General features: G+C 38.0%; 1 protein-coding gene across 6 annotated transcripts in view; it reads right to left on the bottom strand.

Moving 5' to 3' along the window:
* Window positions 1-17,384, bottom strand: part of LOC128604273 (collagen alpha-1(XIX) chain-like) — a 250,103-nt gene that overhangs the window by 76,726 nt on the left and 155,993 nt on the right. For all 6 annotated transcript variants that reach the window (XR_008385160.1, XM_053619275.1, XM_053619277.1 and 3 more), the window contains 6 exons: window positions 16,626-16,667; window positions 14,021-14,098; window positions 13,704-13,739; window positions 13,543-13,596; window positions 10,660-10,704; window positions 4,701-4,742 (listed from right to left, as the gene is read on the bottom strand). Coding sequence is in view for 5 of the 6 variants with exons in the window: in XM_053619275.1 (XP_053475250.1) it covers window positions 4,701-4,742; window positions 10,660-10,704; window positions 13,543-13,596; window positions 13,704-13,739; window positions 14,021-14,098; window positions 16,626-16,667 (297 nt within the window). In the remaining variant the exon portion in view is untranslated. The remainder of the gene's footprint in view (window positions 1-4,700; window positions 4,743-10,659; window positions 10,705-13,542; window positions 13,597-13,703; window positions 13,740-14,020; window positions 14,099-16,625; window positions 16,668-17,384) is intronic.

Genomic DNA, 17,384 nt, shown 5'->3' with positions numbered 1-17,384 from the left:
CATTGGGAGACATAACATTTTCTGAAAATTCATGAAACTTTGTATTTATGATTCTCTGATATCAAATTTCTGTCACAAGCAGACAATGTATATGAAACTTTCACTAACACACTCTGTAGGTCACATTCTGCACTGTCATTTAACCACACCCACATCTTCACTATTCTATTTGAATAAGATAAAAACACAATGATTTTGATGTAATGAATATTTTACTTAATTTTTTTACTCTACACTTTTAAATATACTGAGCATAGGCTATTTCATGGGCAATTTTGTGGCACAACATATTAGGTTTCTGAATTATTTCCCTCATTAGCCAAAGACAGCAAATCATGTGGGACTACGAGAGCAAGATTTTTTTTTCTTTACATTTTAACCACTCATTCATTTTCTCTAGTTTTCATGGCAGAAAGTAAAAAGTGTTTTGATCAATGAAACTTGGCTGCACCTCTGCCTTGTCAAACTCAGGTTCACACCAAATTATGCTCAGACCACACTAAATATCTAAAGAGAGAGGGGCACACACAAAGACTACGTTTACCAGCAGTAAAGTTACGTTTACAGCAGTAATCTAATTATTGACCTTACTCTGATTAAGATAATAATGTGATTAAGGTGTTTACATGAGTAGCTGTCATGTTCCCGTTTTACATGTTCTAGAACATAATTAACAGCCCGGGTCATTACGTCACCGCGCCACGCCATCCGACGTCCCCCCAGAATTTGACGTATCAACATACAGTTCATCTTCGTTATGGTACCGTATACAGTTTTGGGTGTTTTGATTTTTTTTTTACGAACACTTTAAGTGCAGTTAATTATTTGTCATGCTATACGTACTAATAGACAACTGCTTGAAGCCGTGGACTGCGTCTCAAACCGCGTACTAACCGTCTATATAGTAGCCGAGATACATATATTTTTCCCCACTACAGGCCTATAGTAGGTAAGTATGCGGTTTGGGACGCAGCCGAACTCTCTTGTTCGCTGTAAAATGTTGAGAACTGTGTGTGATCGTGTCCTGTCGCAAAATGCGGTGAAAACTCTCACATGACGTTCATAATGTGATTAAGGTGTTTACATATCTGTAATACACGTCCATAACGCGACTAAAACAGGAGTACTCCACCTGTCAATTTGATTAGAGCTTAATTCGAGTATGACCTTAATTAGATTAAGGTAAGAAAAAATTGCTGTTTACATGGTAGTTTCTTAATCAAAGTATGGTCTTAATCGGGTTAAGAGTGGATTATTATTGTCCATGTAAACGCAGCTCATGTAAATGCAGTGAAAGAGAGCTTGTTAATCTAGCAGAGTAAATAGGTGTCAGGTGTACAATGCTAATCAGCTCATCCATGTGTATAAGCAGCATGCTTCTTTTGCAACTACACCCTCTAACAGCAAAGAGGCATCGAGTTCCAGTGGATTGATGAGGCCAGCTATGCTTTCTGGCTCATCTGCAGACCCTCCACTCACAGGATGTTTTTTGTTTTTTGCACCATTCTGTGGAAATGCTAAAGACTGTTCTGTGTGAAAATCCCAGGCGATTAGCAGTATCTAATATGCTTTAAACAGCCCATCTGGCACAAACAACCAAGCCACGGTTAAAGTCATAGAGAGTACATTTTTTACCTACGTGATGTGAGCACTAACTGAAGCTCTTGACCTGTATCTGCATGATTTTTTGCAATGAGCTGCTACCACATGATTGACTGATTAGATAACTGGCATGAATGTGTAGGTGTACAGATGTTCCTAATAAAGTGGATGGTGAGTGTATATACACTCCCAGAGCTGGGCTCCTGGTTTGATCCTGAGTTTGGGTTGCAGTCTGTGTGAAGGTTCATGTTCTCCCTGTGTTTCATCTGGGTTTTCCAATTTTGTCCCACCTCACAGGAACATACTGGTAGGTGGATTGGCTGTACAAGACTGCCTCTTGGTGTGTACAGATGGTGCTCTATTTTCTCATCCAGGTTGAGCTCTCCAGCGCTCTAGTGTTCCTGGAATAGACTCCAGATCCACAACAACCTTAACCAGGATAAAGTGGGTACACTTTTATTAAGCTTCATGTGATTACGTGCTACCCAGATATTCTCCTGTAAAAGTTCTTGATTAATTTTAATTCATTGTTCCTTCACTGATTGCAAGCTGTCCAGACTCTGACACATGGACACTCCCTCCACTATGTCCTCTGAAACTTATGACTGGGCATGGATCACTTGAACACATCTTTCTTAAGGAGATTAGACTATCAGTAACAAGACACTGTGTACATTTTATAGGCCAGCCCCTCACACAAAACAAGGATCTCAAAGACAGTAGTTCCTTCGATCTTGTCCTTGGCTCTTTTGTGACTTCTTGGAAGAGTAGTTGCCGTGGTCTTGGAGGAATTTTGGACGGTCGGACACTTCTAGGAAAGTTTTTCCATTTGGAGATAACGGCTCTCACTGTGGTCCTTTGGAGTCACAGGGCCTCTGAAATAGCTTTGAAATCACCTTCTTCTTCATCATTTCTGGAATTTATTTAAACTTTGGCATGACCTTTTAATCAACTTCATGCTGTTGAAAAAGTTCTATTTAAGTGTTGATTTGATTGAACAGGGCTGCCAGTAATCAGGGCTGGTTACGCCTAGTCCAGCTGAACTCCATTATGAATGCATTATGAATGCAGTTTCATAGAATTGGGGAATTAGTAACTACGGGGGCAAATACATTTTCACACTGGCCCAATTGCTATTGGATAACTTTTTTTGCTAATTTTTTCATGTCATTTAACTTATATGGTGAATAATTATATGGTGACAATTTTGATAAATGCACTGATTCTTAAAAACATCACATTGAATTCCCATATAGATCTAAATAGGAACCCAAATGGATTCCATTAAAGAATCTTATAGAAGTGGTCCTACAGGATATTTATATCTTGTCCTAAAGACAATTTCTATAGGAATTTTATAGGGATGGTTCCAAAATATGATAGAAATTCTAATGATAATCCTGTACAAGTTCCTTATTGGAATCCTTTAGGATTTTTTGACAAGGGTATTATGCATTTGGCTTATTAAAGTCACACACATGCACACTCACACAGCTCAGGGTCCAAAAGTTTGCCATTTCCTGAACATGCAGTTTTTGAGAAGCCGTATTTCTTCCTCAAATATATTAATTAGAAAAATACTTCACATAAGTTTTACATTTTTACAAAAAAAAAAAGCTAAGCAAATTTCATCCTCATATATCAGATGGGTGAATAGATATGTGCATTTATTAGTTATAGCAGCCACTACTGTTATGAAATTTAAAGGGTGGCTAGAGAGTGTCCTACTGACCAGGTATTGTAAAGTTATGCTAAATTTGACTTTGCAATCAGAAAATACAGCTATTTTAGCACATACAGTACATGTAATAGGCTAAAATTTCATTGACCTGTAGTGGCCAAATTGTTTCGGTATGGTTTTGTCAGCAACCTTTCTACTTGATAAATTTGATATTTTATGCATTGGATGAATGGCCTAGGACTGCTTTTGGGGAAAAATTTTTTAGATCCTAATCTTAATTAAAGATGGCAGAAAGTATATCAGAGAAAAGTAATTAAACCATAAAGCAAAATGATTTAGGAGGACTCAGGAATTATGCTGACATGTTTTACACTATTGCCTGTATGTGACTTAATGGAAAAAATGTGATGTATATGCTGCAATATTGCACATTATCAAACATTTGAGTGGTGGAGCTAAATGGTCAAAAAGACACATTTTTAGGGTTAAAAGGAAACAAAACGTAGCAAAAAAGAACTTTCACTGAACCCCTTATTTTACAAAAGATAGCACTTCTAGAGGCCAGGTTGAGTGAGACTGTATCAGTTATTAGGGTGTCCTTAGAGGGACAATATTTTTAAGTTATTAACAATAGCTCACTGTTTACCCTGTCACATACCTGCTGAAAACTGACATGTTTATTAAGCTTGTTTTTGTCACTTTGCACATGATCTCAAAATCTTGTCCTGGATATAAAGTATGTTTCAAATTTCATGCAAATCCATGAAAACATACGTTAGAGCTGTCTGAATAAATTAAGCCCCCATGATTAAAACTGATTGACAAATGGCAGCAATATTGTTTACACACACAAATATCTACTCATTTAAAACATTCACTGCCATTTTTATAATGCACCGCTACCTGTTTTTGCTGATTTAAATGGTCAATAAAAATGACTCTATTCCTGTGTTTGCTGTCCTTCAGATCAAAACTGAAGCCAAACTACCATTGAAGAACTCTAAAACTTTGTCACTATTATTATTTTTAATTAATAATTACGATATAATAGTTTATTTATGGCAATTTACATTATTAATGAATTTAATCAATTAATTATAGTGAATTATTTTACTAATATCTAAAGCCTTGAATATTAACATCCATATAATTTTATGAGACTGATTACTTTAAGAAACATGACCATTATAATTCTTATGTACTAACCCCTAGTAAGAAAAATTCTAATAATTATAAGAGGACATCATGCTTGAACTTTTCAAACGAAACTGAACTGTCTTAGCCTGCTTGTTGTTGTAAAACCTCTGTTTTAGTCAATCATGAATATTGTCTCTATAGAATAATATAGACAAAGACATTGGTATGGACCGAGTACATACTTACAAGACAACTAGAGAGACTATGAAAAACACAATACCTTCAGAAGTGAGCCAACATCTCCGACAATTGGCAGTGCTGTCTGAAAGAAGAAAACATAAGAAGAGTTAATACAAACAAAAAATATTATACTTCATCATTTATTTATTAAGGAAAATGATCCAATATTACATATCTGTGAGTCTCAAAGTATGTGAACCTCTAGGATTAGCAGTTAATTTGACTGTGAAATTAGAGTCAGTCAATTTCAATCAATTGGACGACAATCAGGTGAGAGTGAGAGCCCCATTTTATTTAAAGAAAAGGGATCTATCAAAGTATGACCTTCACAACACATGTCTGTGGAAGTGTATCATGGCACAAAAAGAAGTTGTTTTCTGAGAACCTCAGAAAAAGAGTTCAAAGTCAAAGTTGTTTATTGCCATGTGTACAGTACAACTACAATGAAAAACTTTCTTGAATTCTGCTCCACACACTATAGACAATTCAGGATTACAATAGATACATCACTGCTATGCATGTTTCTGTGTACAAGAATTATAAAAAATAACAATTGCTTGTCAATGAGGCAATAATGAGAATACAATAGGCATAAAGTGACAAGTTGCAAAGTGACATTAGTGCTATTACAAAGTGTCCAGTGTCATTACTGTTATTACATATTAATGCGTGTTGAACATTCTTACGGCACTGGGGTAGAAACTATTCCTGAATCGCATAATGTGTGTTCAAATAGTCCTGAGCCATTTGCCAGAGGGCAGAAAAGTGCCTGTGCAGGGTGACTGTGTCACGTATCGAGGTTGAGGCAGAGGCAAACGCAGATTATAACATTTATTAAACAAACGTACAACAAAATAAAGACACAAAGGCAACTTGGCATAGCACCACGGCATGAAACAAAACACCATGACATAGAAGACAGAAGTCTAAGACAACGAAAGACCGAGAAATAGTGCAGACAATGGCTATATATACACAAGAGTGCTCATTAACAGAAACGTGAATCAGGTGCAGGTGGTCATGTGACATGTAGTGCAGTGCAGTGCAGTGGCTGATGGGAACTGGAGTCCAGAGTTTCATGATACAGGACACTGTGGTTGTATATGATTCGCTCTTTCTAAGGCAGTGTGTAGTGTATATGTTCTTTACTGGTGGTAATTGTGTGCCAATGATTTTCTGAGCTGTTTTAACAACCCTTTGAGGACTTTCCCTTTCAGTATGAAGCAGCTGCCATATCAGGTGGTGGGCATGTATTCATTATTATTATTATTATTATTATTATTATTATTATTATAATTATAATTGTAAGCTTGGTCCAGAGAAGCAGGAAATCCAATTTGGTAATTGATCCCATGTGCATGGAATTTCCTGTCTCAATCCCCAATACACGCTAATGTTAAAAAAATAGTCTAGAAGAGCAAACAGGGAACCAGAGACACTGTTTTTTAAATTTACTATCTCCATAGGAAATATTCTGATCCTACCTAGTTCCGCACAGTTTGACTTAAAAAGACGGATCATACCTCAGAATATGGTGGGAAGCGAGTGTGTGATTACTTTCATCACCATTCCCACATCATGTGAAATTCCAGATAAAATTTTCTGATTAACTTTCCCCCATACAAACTCATTCAAAAATCAGTAGTAGAACCCCATCCATCCATCCATCTTCTACCGCTTACTCCTTTTCAGGGTCACGGGGAACCTGGAGCCTATCCCAGGGAGCATCGGGCACAAGGCGGGGTACACCCTGGACAGGGTGCCAATCCATCGCAGGGCACACTCACATACACACTCTCACACCCATTCATACACTATGGACACTTTAGACACGCCAATCGGCCTACCATGCATGTCTTTGGACTGGGAGAGGAAACCGGAGTACCCGGAGGAAACCCCCGCAGCACAGGGAGAACAAGCAAACTCCGCACACACAGGGCCACGGCGGGGCTCGAACCCCGGACCCTGGAGGTGTGGGGCGAACGCGAGATAACTGTGAGACCAAGGTCTCTCCGAAATGTTGTGTCTCGTACCCCTTTCAAACCTAATGGTGGTCGGAAAAGGCTCTTTCCAAAACATAGTGGTAATTTTGATAAGCCCTTTCTAAAACAGAATGGTATTTTTGATAAGCTCTTTCTAAAAAATAATGGTATTATTTGTGTAGAACACTGTATAAATAAAGGAGCCTCATCTCCAGGTGTCAGGTCACTTCTGAGAATTCTCATCGGTGTGGATCTCGTGTGGTGGAACGGAACCGATAAATCTGGAACCTTGCTTCTTCTCACTCACGGCTGGTGTCTTATTTTTCTATCTCCAACTGGGTTTGCAGATGTGAGTATTTGCTTCTATGTTGAATTTTTAAGTGTCTTCAGGTAATAGGCTAAATTTGAGCCAGCAATAACAATACTCTCAACTGAGTATGCAGAAATGCATCATTGGTAATTTTAGTGACATCAAGTGCATGTTGACCCCTAAAATAAATAGAATCAGACAAGTACAGCAACATAGACATGTGACATCAAAATACACAGCTCAATGAGGAGAACTGCATTATGAGTATTCGAGTTACATCACATGATGTCACGTGCATGTGAACTCCCAAAATAAGTGGAACTACAAAACTGCTTCAACATAGACATATGACATGTCAAAACACACAGCTCAACAATGAGAATTGCATTATGGGTATTCTAATAACATGCACATTAACCCCCAAAATAAGTGGGATCACAAATCTACCTCAACATAAACATGTGACATGTCAAAACACTCAGCTCAATGAGGAGAATTGTGGTATGGATATTTGAATTGCCATAAAGCCTATTATATTAAAATCATAAGTTAAAGCTATAATACTGAACTTTTGCCTCTCTATCACCATCTCTGTTTGACACATAAAATCGCAAGTTACGTGGGTTGTGCTTCGGCACTGCTCCTCTGGATGCTCTGGAGATAACGGATGGTTTGAGGTATACTTATCAGAGTTGACAAGTATGTATATACCATCAGTTTTTCCTGGCTTGTTTTAAAAAATGTGGTTGCTTGTTTGAAAAATCTGACAAGAAACTTTTTTTTTACATTTATGGTCGCTATTTTCTCCCAATACACTGACATTGTCTGCTCACAGCCTCACAATAATAATAGTGCTGTCCACTAATCGTAGGGTTGGCAGTTCGATTCCCTGGCCACATGACTCCACATTCCAAAGTGTCCTTGGCCAAGACACCTCTCAATGGCAAGTCAAATTCCTCCTTATGCCTTGCATAGTAGCTCTGCTGCCATTGGGGTGTGTGTGAATGGGTGAATGAGAAACCATATCTACTAATATTTATGGTTCTTATGTAATCTCCACTTCCATCTCTCCAATCACATTCTGCTCACGTGTTCAGAGATGAGTGGATAGTGCCTGACCTCCCTATAAGCATTGTTGCCGTTTGATGTTTTTTAATTAAATAAATTCTGTTTTTACTTTTTAAAGTGTGAGTGGTTTCAGTTTAATATGTTGAAAGCTCATTTATTGAGTCTGCTTAGATTAAGGCTATAATAATATTGGGCTTATTTTGGGATTGTTTTTGAAGCTGCAGTTGCTTATTTGTCTTGCAAGACTTTGCAACACTGAGGTATTCATATGGGATGTATGTGACCTCCAATACTTGACAATAGAGATGGCAGTGGATATGGTTTTCTTGGAGTAGAGGCGAGTTGCTCTCTCTCTCATAGCTAGCAGAAAATAAGTGCAATTTAACACAATGACCAAACAAAACAAAACAAACAAAAAAAAAAAACATAGGAAACTTGATACCTAGCTGAATCAAGAGAACAAGCATGCTAATGTTAGCAAGCTACCTATTAAGCCACTAAAATGTGTTACCTGTTCAACAGTTTAAAAAGCCATCACTGTCTTCAATCCCTTGAGATCTCTGAATTTTCGCCACCTTTCAAAAGCCACGGCAATTTTTATTCTCGTTTTAGCACAGGCACTGTCACTTTCCCTTTTTAACTGGAATCTCTCCGCAGATTGAGATTTCTTGGTTTTGACAACAGCTGATTCCCGAGATCATAGGCGCGATCCCGTGGAAAAACGAGATATTCTCCACTAATTGAACCAATCAAAAAGTCTATTGTAACTCAAGAACCTCTCGGATTGGTGGAATTTATGGGTCACAATACGTACCATGCTTTCTATGGACATGGATAAGAATGCCTGCCTTTTCAAAGGCATAATGTGTTCATAATGTGATTAAGGTGCTTACATGTCTGTAATACACGTCCATAATGCAAATACAATAGGAGTACTCCACCTGTCTTAATTCAATTAGAGCTTAATTCGATCATGACCTTAATTAGATTAAGGTATGTAAAAATTGCTGTTTACATGGTAGTTTCTTAATTAGAGTATGGTCTTAAGATTAAGAGTGGATTATTGTTGTCAATGTAAATGCAGCTAGTTTGAGAACCATGTTGCCAGAACTCGCCAAACTTGTGAAACTGGCAGTGACAGTCCCTGTAACATCTTGCACTTCAGAGAGGTCATTTTCAGGACTTCGACATCTTAAGACATCCCTTCATTATCTCATCCGTACTTTTGCCCATGATATTGCATGCACGGTACAGTTGTTGCTAACCCCGTCAAAACTCAGAGTCGTCTGAATAAAATCGACAAAGTTTTCTCCACCGTTAATGGATGCTCTCTGTCTCGCCGTCCGAATTCTCAGTATGCGAGAAATATCCAGATGGTGTACTACTTCCGGGGAGATTTTGCTGTATGCAACCAATACGCACTAGTCAATCGTAATCCAACGGGACTGGTGCGGACGAGCTCAGAAAAAAGAAAATAGTGAAAGGCAGCGCGTGGGTGTCACGAAACGAAGTTGAGCACGGATGCAAGCGCGGATTTTCAAACATTTAATAACAAACAAGATACAAAAGACTCTACAACAAACATACGACACACTGTGGCAAAAAACTAAACACGGCAACATAGACAAAAACATGGAAAGACGACAACGTGAGACAAAGAAGCAGTGCAAACAGTGACTATATATAAGCGTGCCAGGAAGTGACTACAGTGACATGCAGGTGGTCATGTGACTGATGAGTGTGGTGCAGTGGCTGCTGGGAACTGGAGTCCAGAGTTCCTTCCCTGATACATGACAGTAGGCTCTTTTTAAGTATTAAACCTTGGTGAAAACAGGACTTGTTTAACAATACCCGGATACATTGTTAACTTTTTGAAGGTTTAAACAAGGAAACAGTTGTCACAGCACTTGAAACCTTTTTTTGTGATCTCCATCATGCCTTAGCCAGCCAAGCGAATGGTAACAAATTTATCTCAACCTGTTAACCAGATTAAAATAGCTAATTCAGTTAACTTTCCTGATGTGCATTTTGCCGTTAGTGCGGTTGCTTTAAACTGGTGGTCCCTTTAAGAATGTTGTGTTTATGATGACGTCGAAGGTCACGTGACAATACCAAAATGGTGGTTGTAATATTTCCGGGATTTTAGTTATACTACACACACATACTGATTAGTATATACTGGTTCAATAGCCGTGCAGAGTGAAACGTACCCATGCAGTTATAGGAAATATAAGCACTCTTGGAACGCCACTCAACCAATCAAATTAGTGGACCGGAACTAACTGTTGTAGAATTAATTCTATTAATCTATAAATGTTGTTGGCCCATTCATATAAAATAAGAGATACTATTAATAACCATTGGATGACTGCAGTGTGTGCTGGACTTATGATTATCCTGTCAAACTGTAAGCAATGAATAAAAGAATATGGTACAGTAGTTGTACCTGATAAAATGTACAGTGTGTAAACATAAACTGGTAACTAAGTGTATTACATAGCATGTGCACATAATTATTAAATTGTACATTTTTAATTTTCTTGTGGTCTGTCCAATCTAGTTCATGACTGGTTCATGCCACATATGGATCTTTAAATACAGAATTGTATTTGCATACATGCTAGGAGAACTGAACTCACCGGTTCACCAGGAGGTCCTGGTCTGCCCTCACGACCTGGAGGTCCCTTAATGTAACAGCAGAAGACATAGTCAGATACTAATAGGGAAAAATAACTGCATAAACAACCAGATACATGCTTGCAAAAAGACATTGTTGGCTCTGTTCAGTTCATGGGAAATGGCTGTAATTATAACACATAAGTAAGACTGTCTAGGCATAAACTGATAATTGGTTAGATTAGTGGTTAGATTCCAACTAGTGGGGGAAATACGTACTGAACGCGTCAACATTTTTTTCAGTAAACACATTTCCAATGAGGCTATTCGCATGAAATTGTCACCAGACTTTGGTATTAACTCAAGAAATTCAAACATTAAGAAATCCAAACATTAAAGTCCATAAATAAAGTTATGTGTAATAAAGCGGAATGGCACAGGAAAAAAAAAGTATTGAACACGCTAACTAAAATGTATTTAATACTTAGTGTAGAAGCCTTTGTTTGTAATGATAGCTTCAAGATGCTTCCTGAATGAAGAAATTAATCAGCCACAGTATTCAGGTGTGATTTTGGCCCATTCTTCTAGACATATTATCTTTAAATCTTGTTCAGTGGGATCAATCAGGTGATTGACTGGGCCATTCTAACACCTTGATTTTTTTTTCTCTGAAACCAATTAAGAGTTTCTTTTGATGTATGCTTTGGATCGTTGTCCTGCTGGAAGGTCCACCCACATCTCATCTTCATCATCCTGGTGGATGGCGTCAGATTCTTCAAAAATTTGAGGCCTGTTCTGAGTGGAACCTGTACTGTAAAACTGATGTATGGTATTGGCCACCGTGCTGCAGCTCAGTATCAGGGTCTTGGCAATCTTCTTATATCCTAGGCCATCTTTATGTAGAGCGACAATTCTTTTTTTCAGATCCTCAGAGAGTTCTTTGCCATGAGGTGCCATGTTGAACTTCCAGTGACCAGTATGAGGGAGTGTGAGAGCGATGACACCAAATTTAACACACCTCCTCCCCATTCACACCTGAGACCTTGTAACACTAACAAGTCACATGACACCGGGGAGGGAAAATGGCTAATTGGGCCCAATTTGGAAATTTTCACTTAGGGGTGTACTCACTTTTGTTGCGGTTTAGACATTAATGGCTGTGTGTTGAGTTATTTTGAGGGAATCAAAATTTATCATGCGACGCGCTTAATTGCCACGTCACCTGATCATGGCAGGCCTATAAATAGGCATGATTTTACACAAGCTTCAGATGCCGGTCATGCGCGCGAGGGGCGCTCCCATAGTGTTAATGCTAAACGCAACGTGGAGTTCCCTTTGAAAGGGAACAGCTTCAACTCTGGGATATTGGTGGGTTTCTTCACATGAACTGCTTGCTTCAGGTCCTTCCACAGCATTTCTGTTGGATTAAGGTCAGGACTTTGACTTAGCAATTCCAAAACATTAACTATATTCTTCTTTAACCATTCCATGGTAGACCATGGTAGAACAACTTGTTTGCATATGGTCATTGTCTTGCTGCGTGACCCACAGAGCAGTGGCTTTCTCCTTGCAACTCTGCAATGAACACCACTGTTGTTAGTGTTCTCCTGATGATGGACTCATGAACATGAACATGAACGTTAACATTAGCCAGTGTGAGAGAGGCCTTTAGTTGCTTAAAAGTTACCCTGGGTTCCTATGTGACCTCGCAGACTATTATACGTCTTGCTCTTGGAATGATCTTTGTTGGTTGACTACCACTGGGGAGTCTTGAATTTTATCCATTTGTAGACAATCTGTCTACCTGTGGATTGGTGGAGTCCAAACTATTTAAAGATGGTTATGTAACCTTTTCCAGCCTCATGATCATCAACAACTATTTTTTCTGAGTTCCTCAGAAATCTCCTTTATTTGTGCCGTGATATACTTCCACAAATGTGTTGTGAAGATCAGACTTTGATAGATCCCTGTTCTTTAAATAAAACAGGGCACTCACTCACACCTGATTGTCATCCCATGATTGAAAACACCTGACTCTAATTTCACCTTCAAATTAACTTGTATTCTTAAAGGTTCACATACTTTCCACTCACAGATATGTAATACTGGATCATTTTCCTTAATAAATAAATGACCAAGTATAATATATTTGTCTTATTTGTTTAATTTGGCTCTATTTGTCTACTTTTGGACTGATCTGATGTTTTGGGACATATTCATGCAAAAATATAGAAAATTCTAAAGGGTTCTCAAACTTTCAAGCTCCACTGTATAGATTACCGCAAAGATTTTGGAGGGATGTAATAGAAATCAGATAACAATAATTATTGATTCACAATCACAATATACTCACTACAAACACTTAACTCAACTATGAATACAGCTCACAATCAGCAGCAGTGCCTATGAGTCTATCTGAACTAACCAGTTTACTTGTTTAACAAATAAACTTTAATAAAGTATCAATCTGGTCCCATTAAGATTGAGAGTTTGACCACAAATATAAAGAGTAAGGTCTTTGGTGCAACAATTGTCCACAATTTTTCTTTATTATTTACCAATCTATGTTGAATGAATAGTAATTAAATACAAATAAATTATAACATGGGTTCTATTTTTGTAAAATGAGCTGTATTTTTGTAAGCATAATTTGCTTGTGCTGGTAATTTGTCAAGCCTTTTTTATTTGATCATCGAAGGGGATTTGCTTATCTCATAGATCAACTTGTTATGGATAAAATGATAAATGACACCTCAAGAGAACAACAGGTCACCTTATCCTTCAAATCATGGGCATGTTTTCCTTATAGGAGAGCACAATAAATTAACAAATATACAGCATTTGTATTATTTTACTAATTAATTATAAACAGTGAAAAATAAGATTCAAAACTAGACAAGCGATACCTCGCTTCCTGGGGCTCCAGGAGGACCTTGTAAACCTGGAGGGCCATGTGGACCCTGAGACAAAGAAGCATCAGCTTAATACAATCTTTCGTACTTAATCTAAGCAACACTACATTCAGTAAGGAAAAACAAAGAAACAATAAACGTCATTAAGAATGTACCTCTACTCCTGGCTCCCCCTTTGGTCCCATCATGCCCTTTAGATGTAACAGGAAAAATCATTTGGCCACATTTCACAGGACAGTGATTCACAAGACAATGATTTGTACCCTTAAAATGTCTACTTTGAAGTCAGCCTTCCTGTGAGTCCGAAGGCATCATATATCTAAATTAATTCTATCATAATCACAAAGCCCTTAAACCAAAGAACTAGTAAGACAACTTGTAATAGTGATTTGTTTACTTGTATTTTGGTAAAACTGATGCCCCATATAAAATCCAATCGAGGCAATAATTTAATAATATAGAATACTCTTACAGGTGGACCACGAATTCCCACCCCAGGTTCTCCTTTCTCTCCTGGCTCTCCTGGTATCCCTGGCATTCCCCTCTCTCCCTAACAGAGAGAAAAGATAAAGGCCAAGTATTTAACATATTAAACACTATGTTAATTTAGGCTATTCACCACTGCAGGACATCATTTAAAAAGACAAATTCACAATGTACAAATACCATCCACTTTATTAGGAACACCTGTACACTCATGCAATTATCTAATCAGCCAATAATGTGACAGCAGCGCAAGGCAAATAATCATGCAGAAACAGATCAAGAGCTTCACATCAGAATGAAGAAACATGATATCTATGACTTTATCTGTGGCATGGCTGTTGGTGCCAGATGAGTTGGTTTGAGTATTTCATAAACTGCTGATGTCCTCGGATTTTCTCACACAACACTCACTAGACTGGTCTTTTTCCAGTCTTCAACTGTCCAGTTTCGGTGAGTCTGTGCCCATGATAGCCTCGGATTTCTGTTCTTGGCTGACAGGAGTGGAAACTGATGTGGTCTTCTACTATTGTAGTGTATCCACCTAAAGGTTTGATGTGTTGTGCATTCCGAGATCCTTTTCTGCTCATCATGGTTGTAAAGAGTGCTTATTTGAGTTACTATAGACTTCCTGTCAGTCAGTCTCCTCTGATTTTTCTCATCAACAAGTTTCAGCCTGCAGACCCTTTGCTCACAGAATTTTTTTGTTTTGTTTTTCGCACCATTCTTTGTAAATGCTAGAAACTGTTGTGTGTGAAATTCCCAGGAGATCAACAGTTTCTGAAATAATCAAACCAGTTCAACTGGTACCAACAACCCTGCCACAGATAAAATCACAGAGATCACATTTTCCCCATTCTGATGTTTGATATGAACATTAACTGAAGCTCTTGATCTGTATCTGCATGATTTTATGCATTGTGCTGCTGCCACATGATTGAATGATTAAATAACTGTATGAATGTGCAGGTGCTCCTAATAAAGTGGACAGTGAGAGTATGCATTTACAAAAATGCAATTGACATTTTTCATATTTACATGTAACATATTTCATATTTCAGCTAACCAAGAAAAATGCTTCTTTTATAGTTTGACAAAATATAATCAACATTTGTTATTATTATTATAATACACTTAATTTACTTTTATAAATAATATTAACAATTTACTTCTCTAATATAGTAAACAATAATATCTGTGTCCACAAAAAATTGTGATCAAATCAGTTAGCAGTAGAATAAGCCAATGGACAGGAAAATAAAGTGAGCATTAGAGATCATAGGTATAACTGTTGCATTTTTAAACACAAACAGTGCCTTGCAAAGGTATTCAACCCCCTTAAAAGTCATCAAATTCATGTGGAGTGCAAATGTCACTTGTGCATTTTGTGCTGTGTCATATTCTATTTTTAAAAGACCTCAAATTTTGACCTCAAAATTAATTTAAAGTGCTATTGGTTTTATGTAAGAAAAAATCCCATGACAAAAATTACTAATTAAAAACTGCTGTTTACAAAAGTATTGCTGTGGCAGTTTCAAGTTTACAAAGAAAATAATGTATATTGCCTTAACAATAATAATAAAGACACAACTGACTTTGACAGTTAGTCTATCTGTGAATCATTAAAAAAGTTAACCTTTCCTTATGAAAGCCCCCTTAGTTCAAGTACTATTTGTCAGACTGAAACTGAAGGAAAGCTTTGAAAATGAAGACCAAAGAGCATTCTAAGGAAATTAGAGAAGTTACAAACATGCACAAGATAGGAAAACCATACAAAATAATATCCAAGTGATTGGATGTCCAAGTAAGCACTGCTGGATCAATTGTGAGGAAATGGAAGGTGCATCATACCACCCAGCTAGTGCCCAGACAAGGCTATCCCTCAAAACTCAGCATCAGAGCAAGAAGGGATTTGTAAGGGAAGTCACAACAAGTTGTAAGGGAAGTCACAGAGAGGCCAATAATCACTTTTAAGCCACAGAGGTCATTGGCTGAGACTGGAGTGAAGGTGCGCCAGTCAATGATAGCAAGAATTCTGCATACAAATAGCCTGTATGGGAGGGTGGCTAGAAAGAATCCATTACTGAAGATAAATCACATCAAAGTGGTCTGGAGTTCAGAGTGACCCAGTTAAAATGTTTTCAAGTCAGATGAAAAAATACTAAATTCAAAATGCGATATCCTAACATTGCCCATTCCTCAACAAACACTGTCCCAAAAGTGAAGTATTGGGGTGGCAGCATCTTGTTGTGGGGAAGCATTTTCTCAGTGGGGACTGGGCATCTGGGACAGGTCAATGGTGCAAATAAAGGAGATTCTTTAAGAAAGCTTGGAGAAACTTCACCATTCAACAGGCCAAAGCAACAAAAGAGTGGTTGAACACAAAAATGTGATTGTTAAACAGTGATCAAGTCAAAGTCAATATCTCAATCCAATCAAGAATCTGTGGCTCTATTTGAAAATTGTGGTCCAGAACAACCGTCCAAAAAGAATGGGGGAAGTACTCTGAAGGGGTTGAATACAGCATTTTTGCAGATGATGACTTTTAGGTGGGTTGAATACTTCTGCAAGGCACTGTAACTATTGTGACCCACCTTTTGCCCTCTTGATCCTCTTGGCCCAGGTACTACCTCTGCCTATCAAAAAAGTATGTAAAATCATATTTTAGGGGAAACCATGCCTAAGACACCAACCAAGAATTAACTTTGAGTTAAACAATACAGGACAATAGAGCTGCAATGGACTGGTGTCCCATCCAGGGTGTGTGCCCGGGATGGCACCAAATCCACCACGACCCTGACCAGGATAAAATTAATATTGAAATTGAGTGAGTGAGGAAGATAGAGGACACGCCATAAAAACAACCAAGCACAAGCACAATGACCTGTAAGTATTTACAGTGGCAACAAAAAGTATGTGAAGCTTTCATGGATTTCTGCATAAATTTCTCATAAAATGTGATCTGATCTCCATCTAAGTCAAGGGTATTGACAAATATAATGTGCCTAAAATAATAACACAAAATAAATTCTGATCCCTCATGTCTTTATTGAACACACTCATTCAACATTCAAAATGGCAGTGGAAAAAATAAGTGAACCCTTAGATTTAATAACTGGTTGACCCCCCGGCAGCAATAACCTCAACCAGGCGCTTCCTGTAGCTGTGGATCAGACCTGCACAACGTTCAGGAGGAATTTTAGCCCATTCCTTCTGGCAGAACTGTTTTTGCTCTGTCATATTCTTTGGACGTCTCATGTGTATGGCTTTCTTCAAGTCATTCCATAGCATCTCTATTGGGTTGAGGTCTGGGCTCTGACTTGGCCACTCCAAAAGACCGATTTTGTTTTTCT

This window comes from Ictalurus furcatus, chromosome 29 (assembly GCF_023375685.1).
Source record: "Ictalurus furcatus strain D&B chromosome 29, Billie_1.0, whole genome shotgun sequence".
NCBI lineage: Eukaryota > Metazoa > Chordata > Actinopteri > Siluriformes > Ictaluridae > Ictalurus > Ictalurus furcatus.
This window is presented reverse-complemented; position numbering and strand designations above follow the sequence as displayed.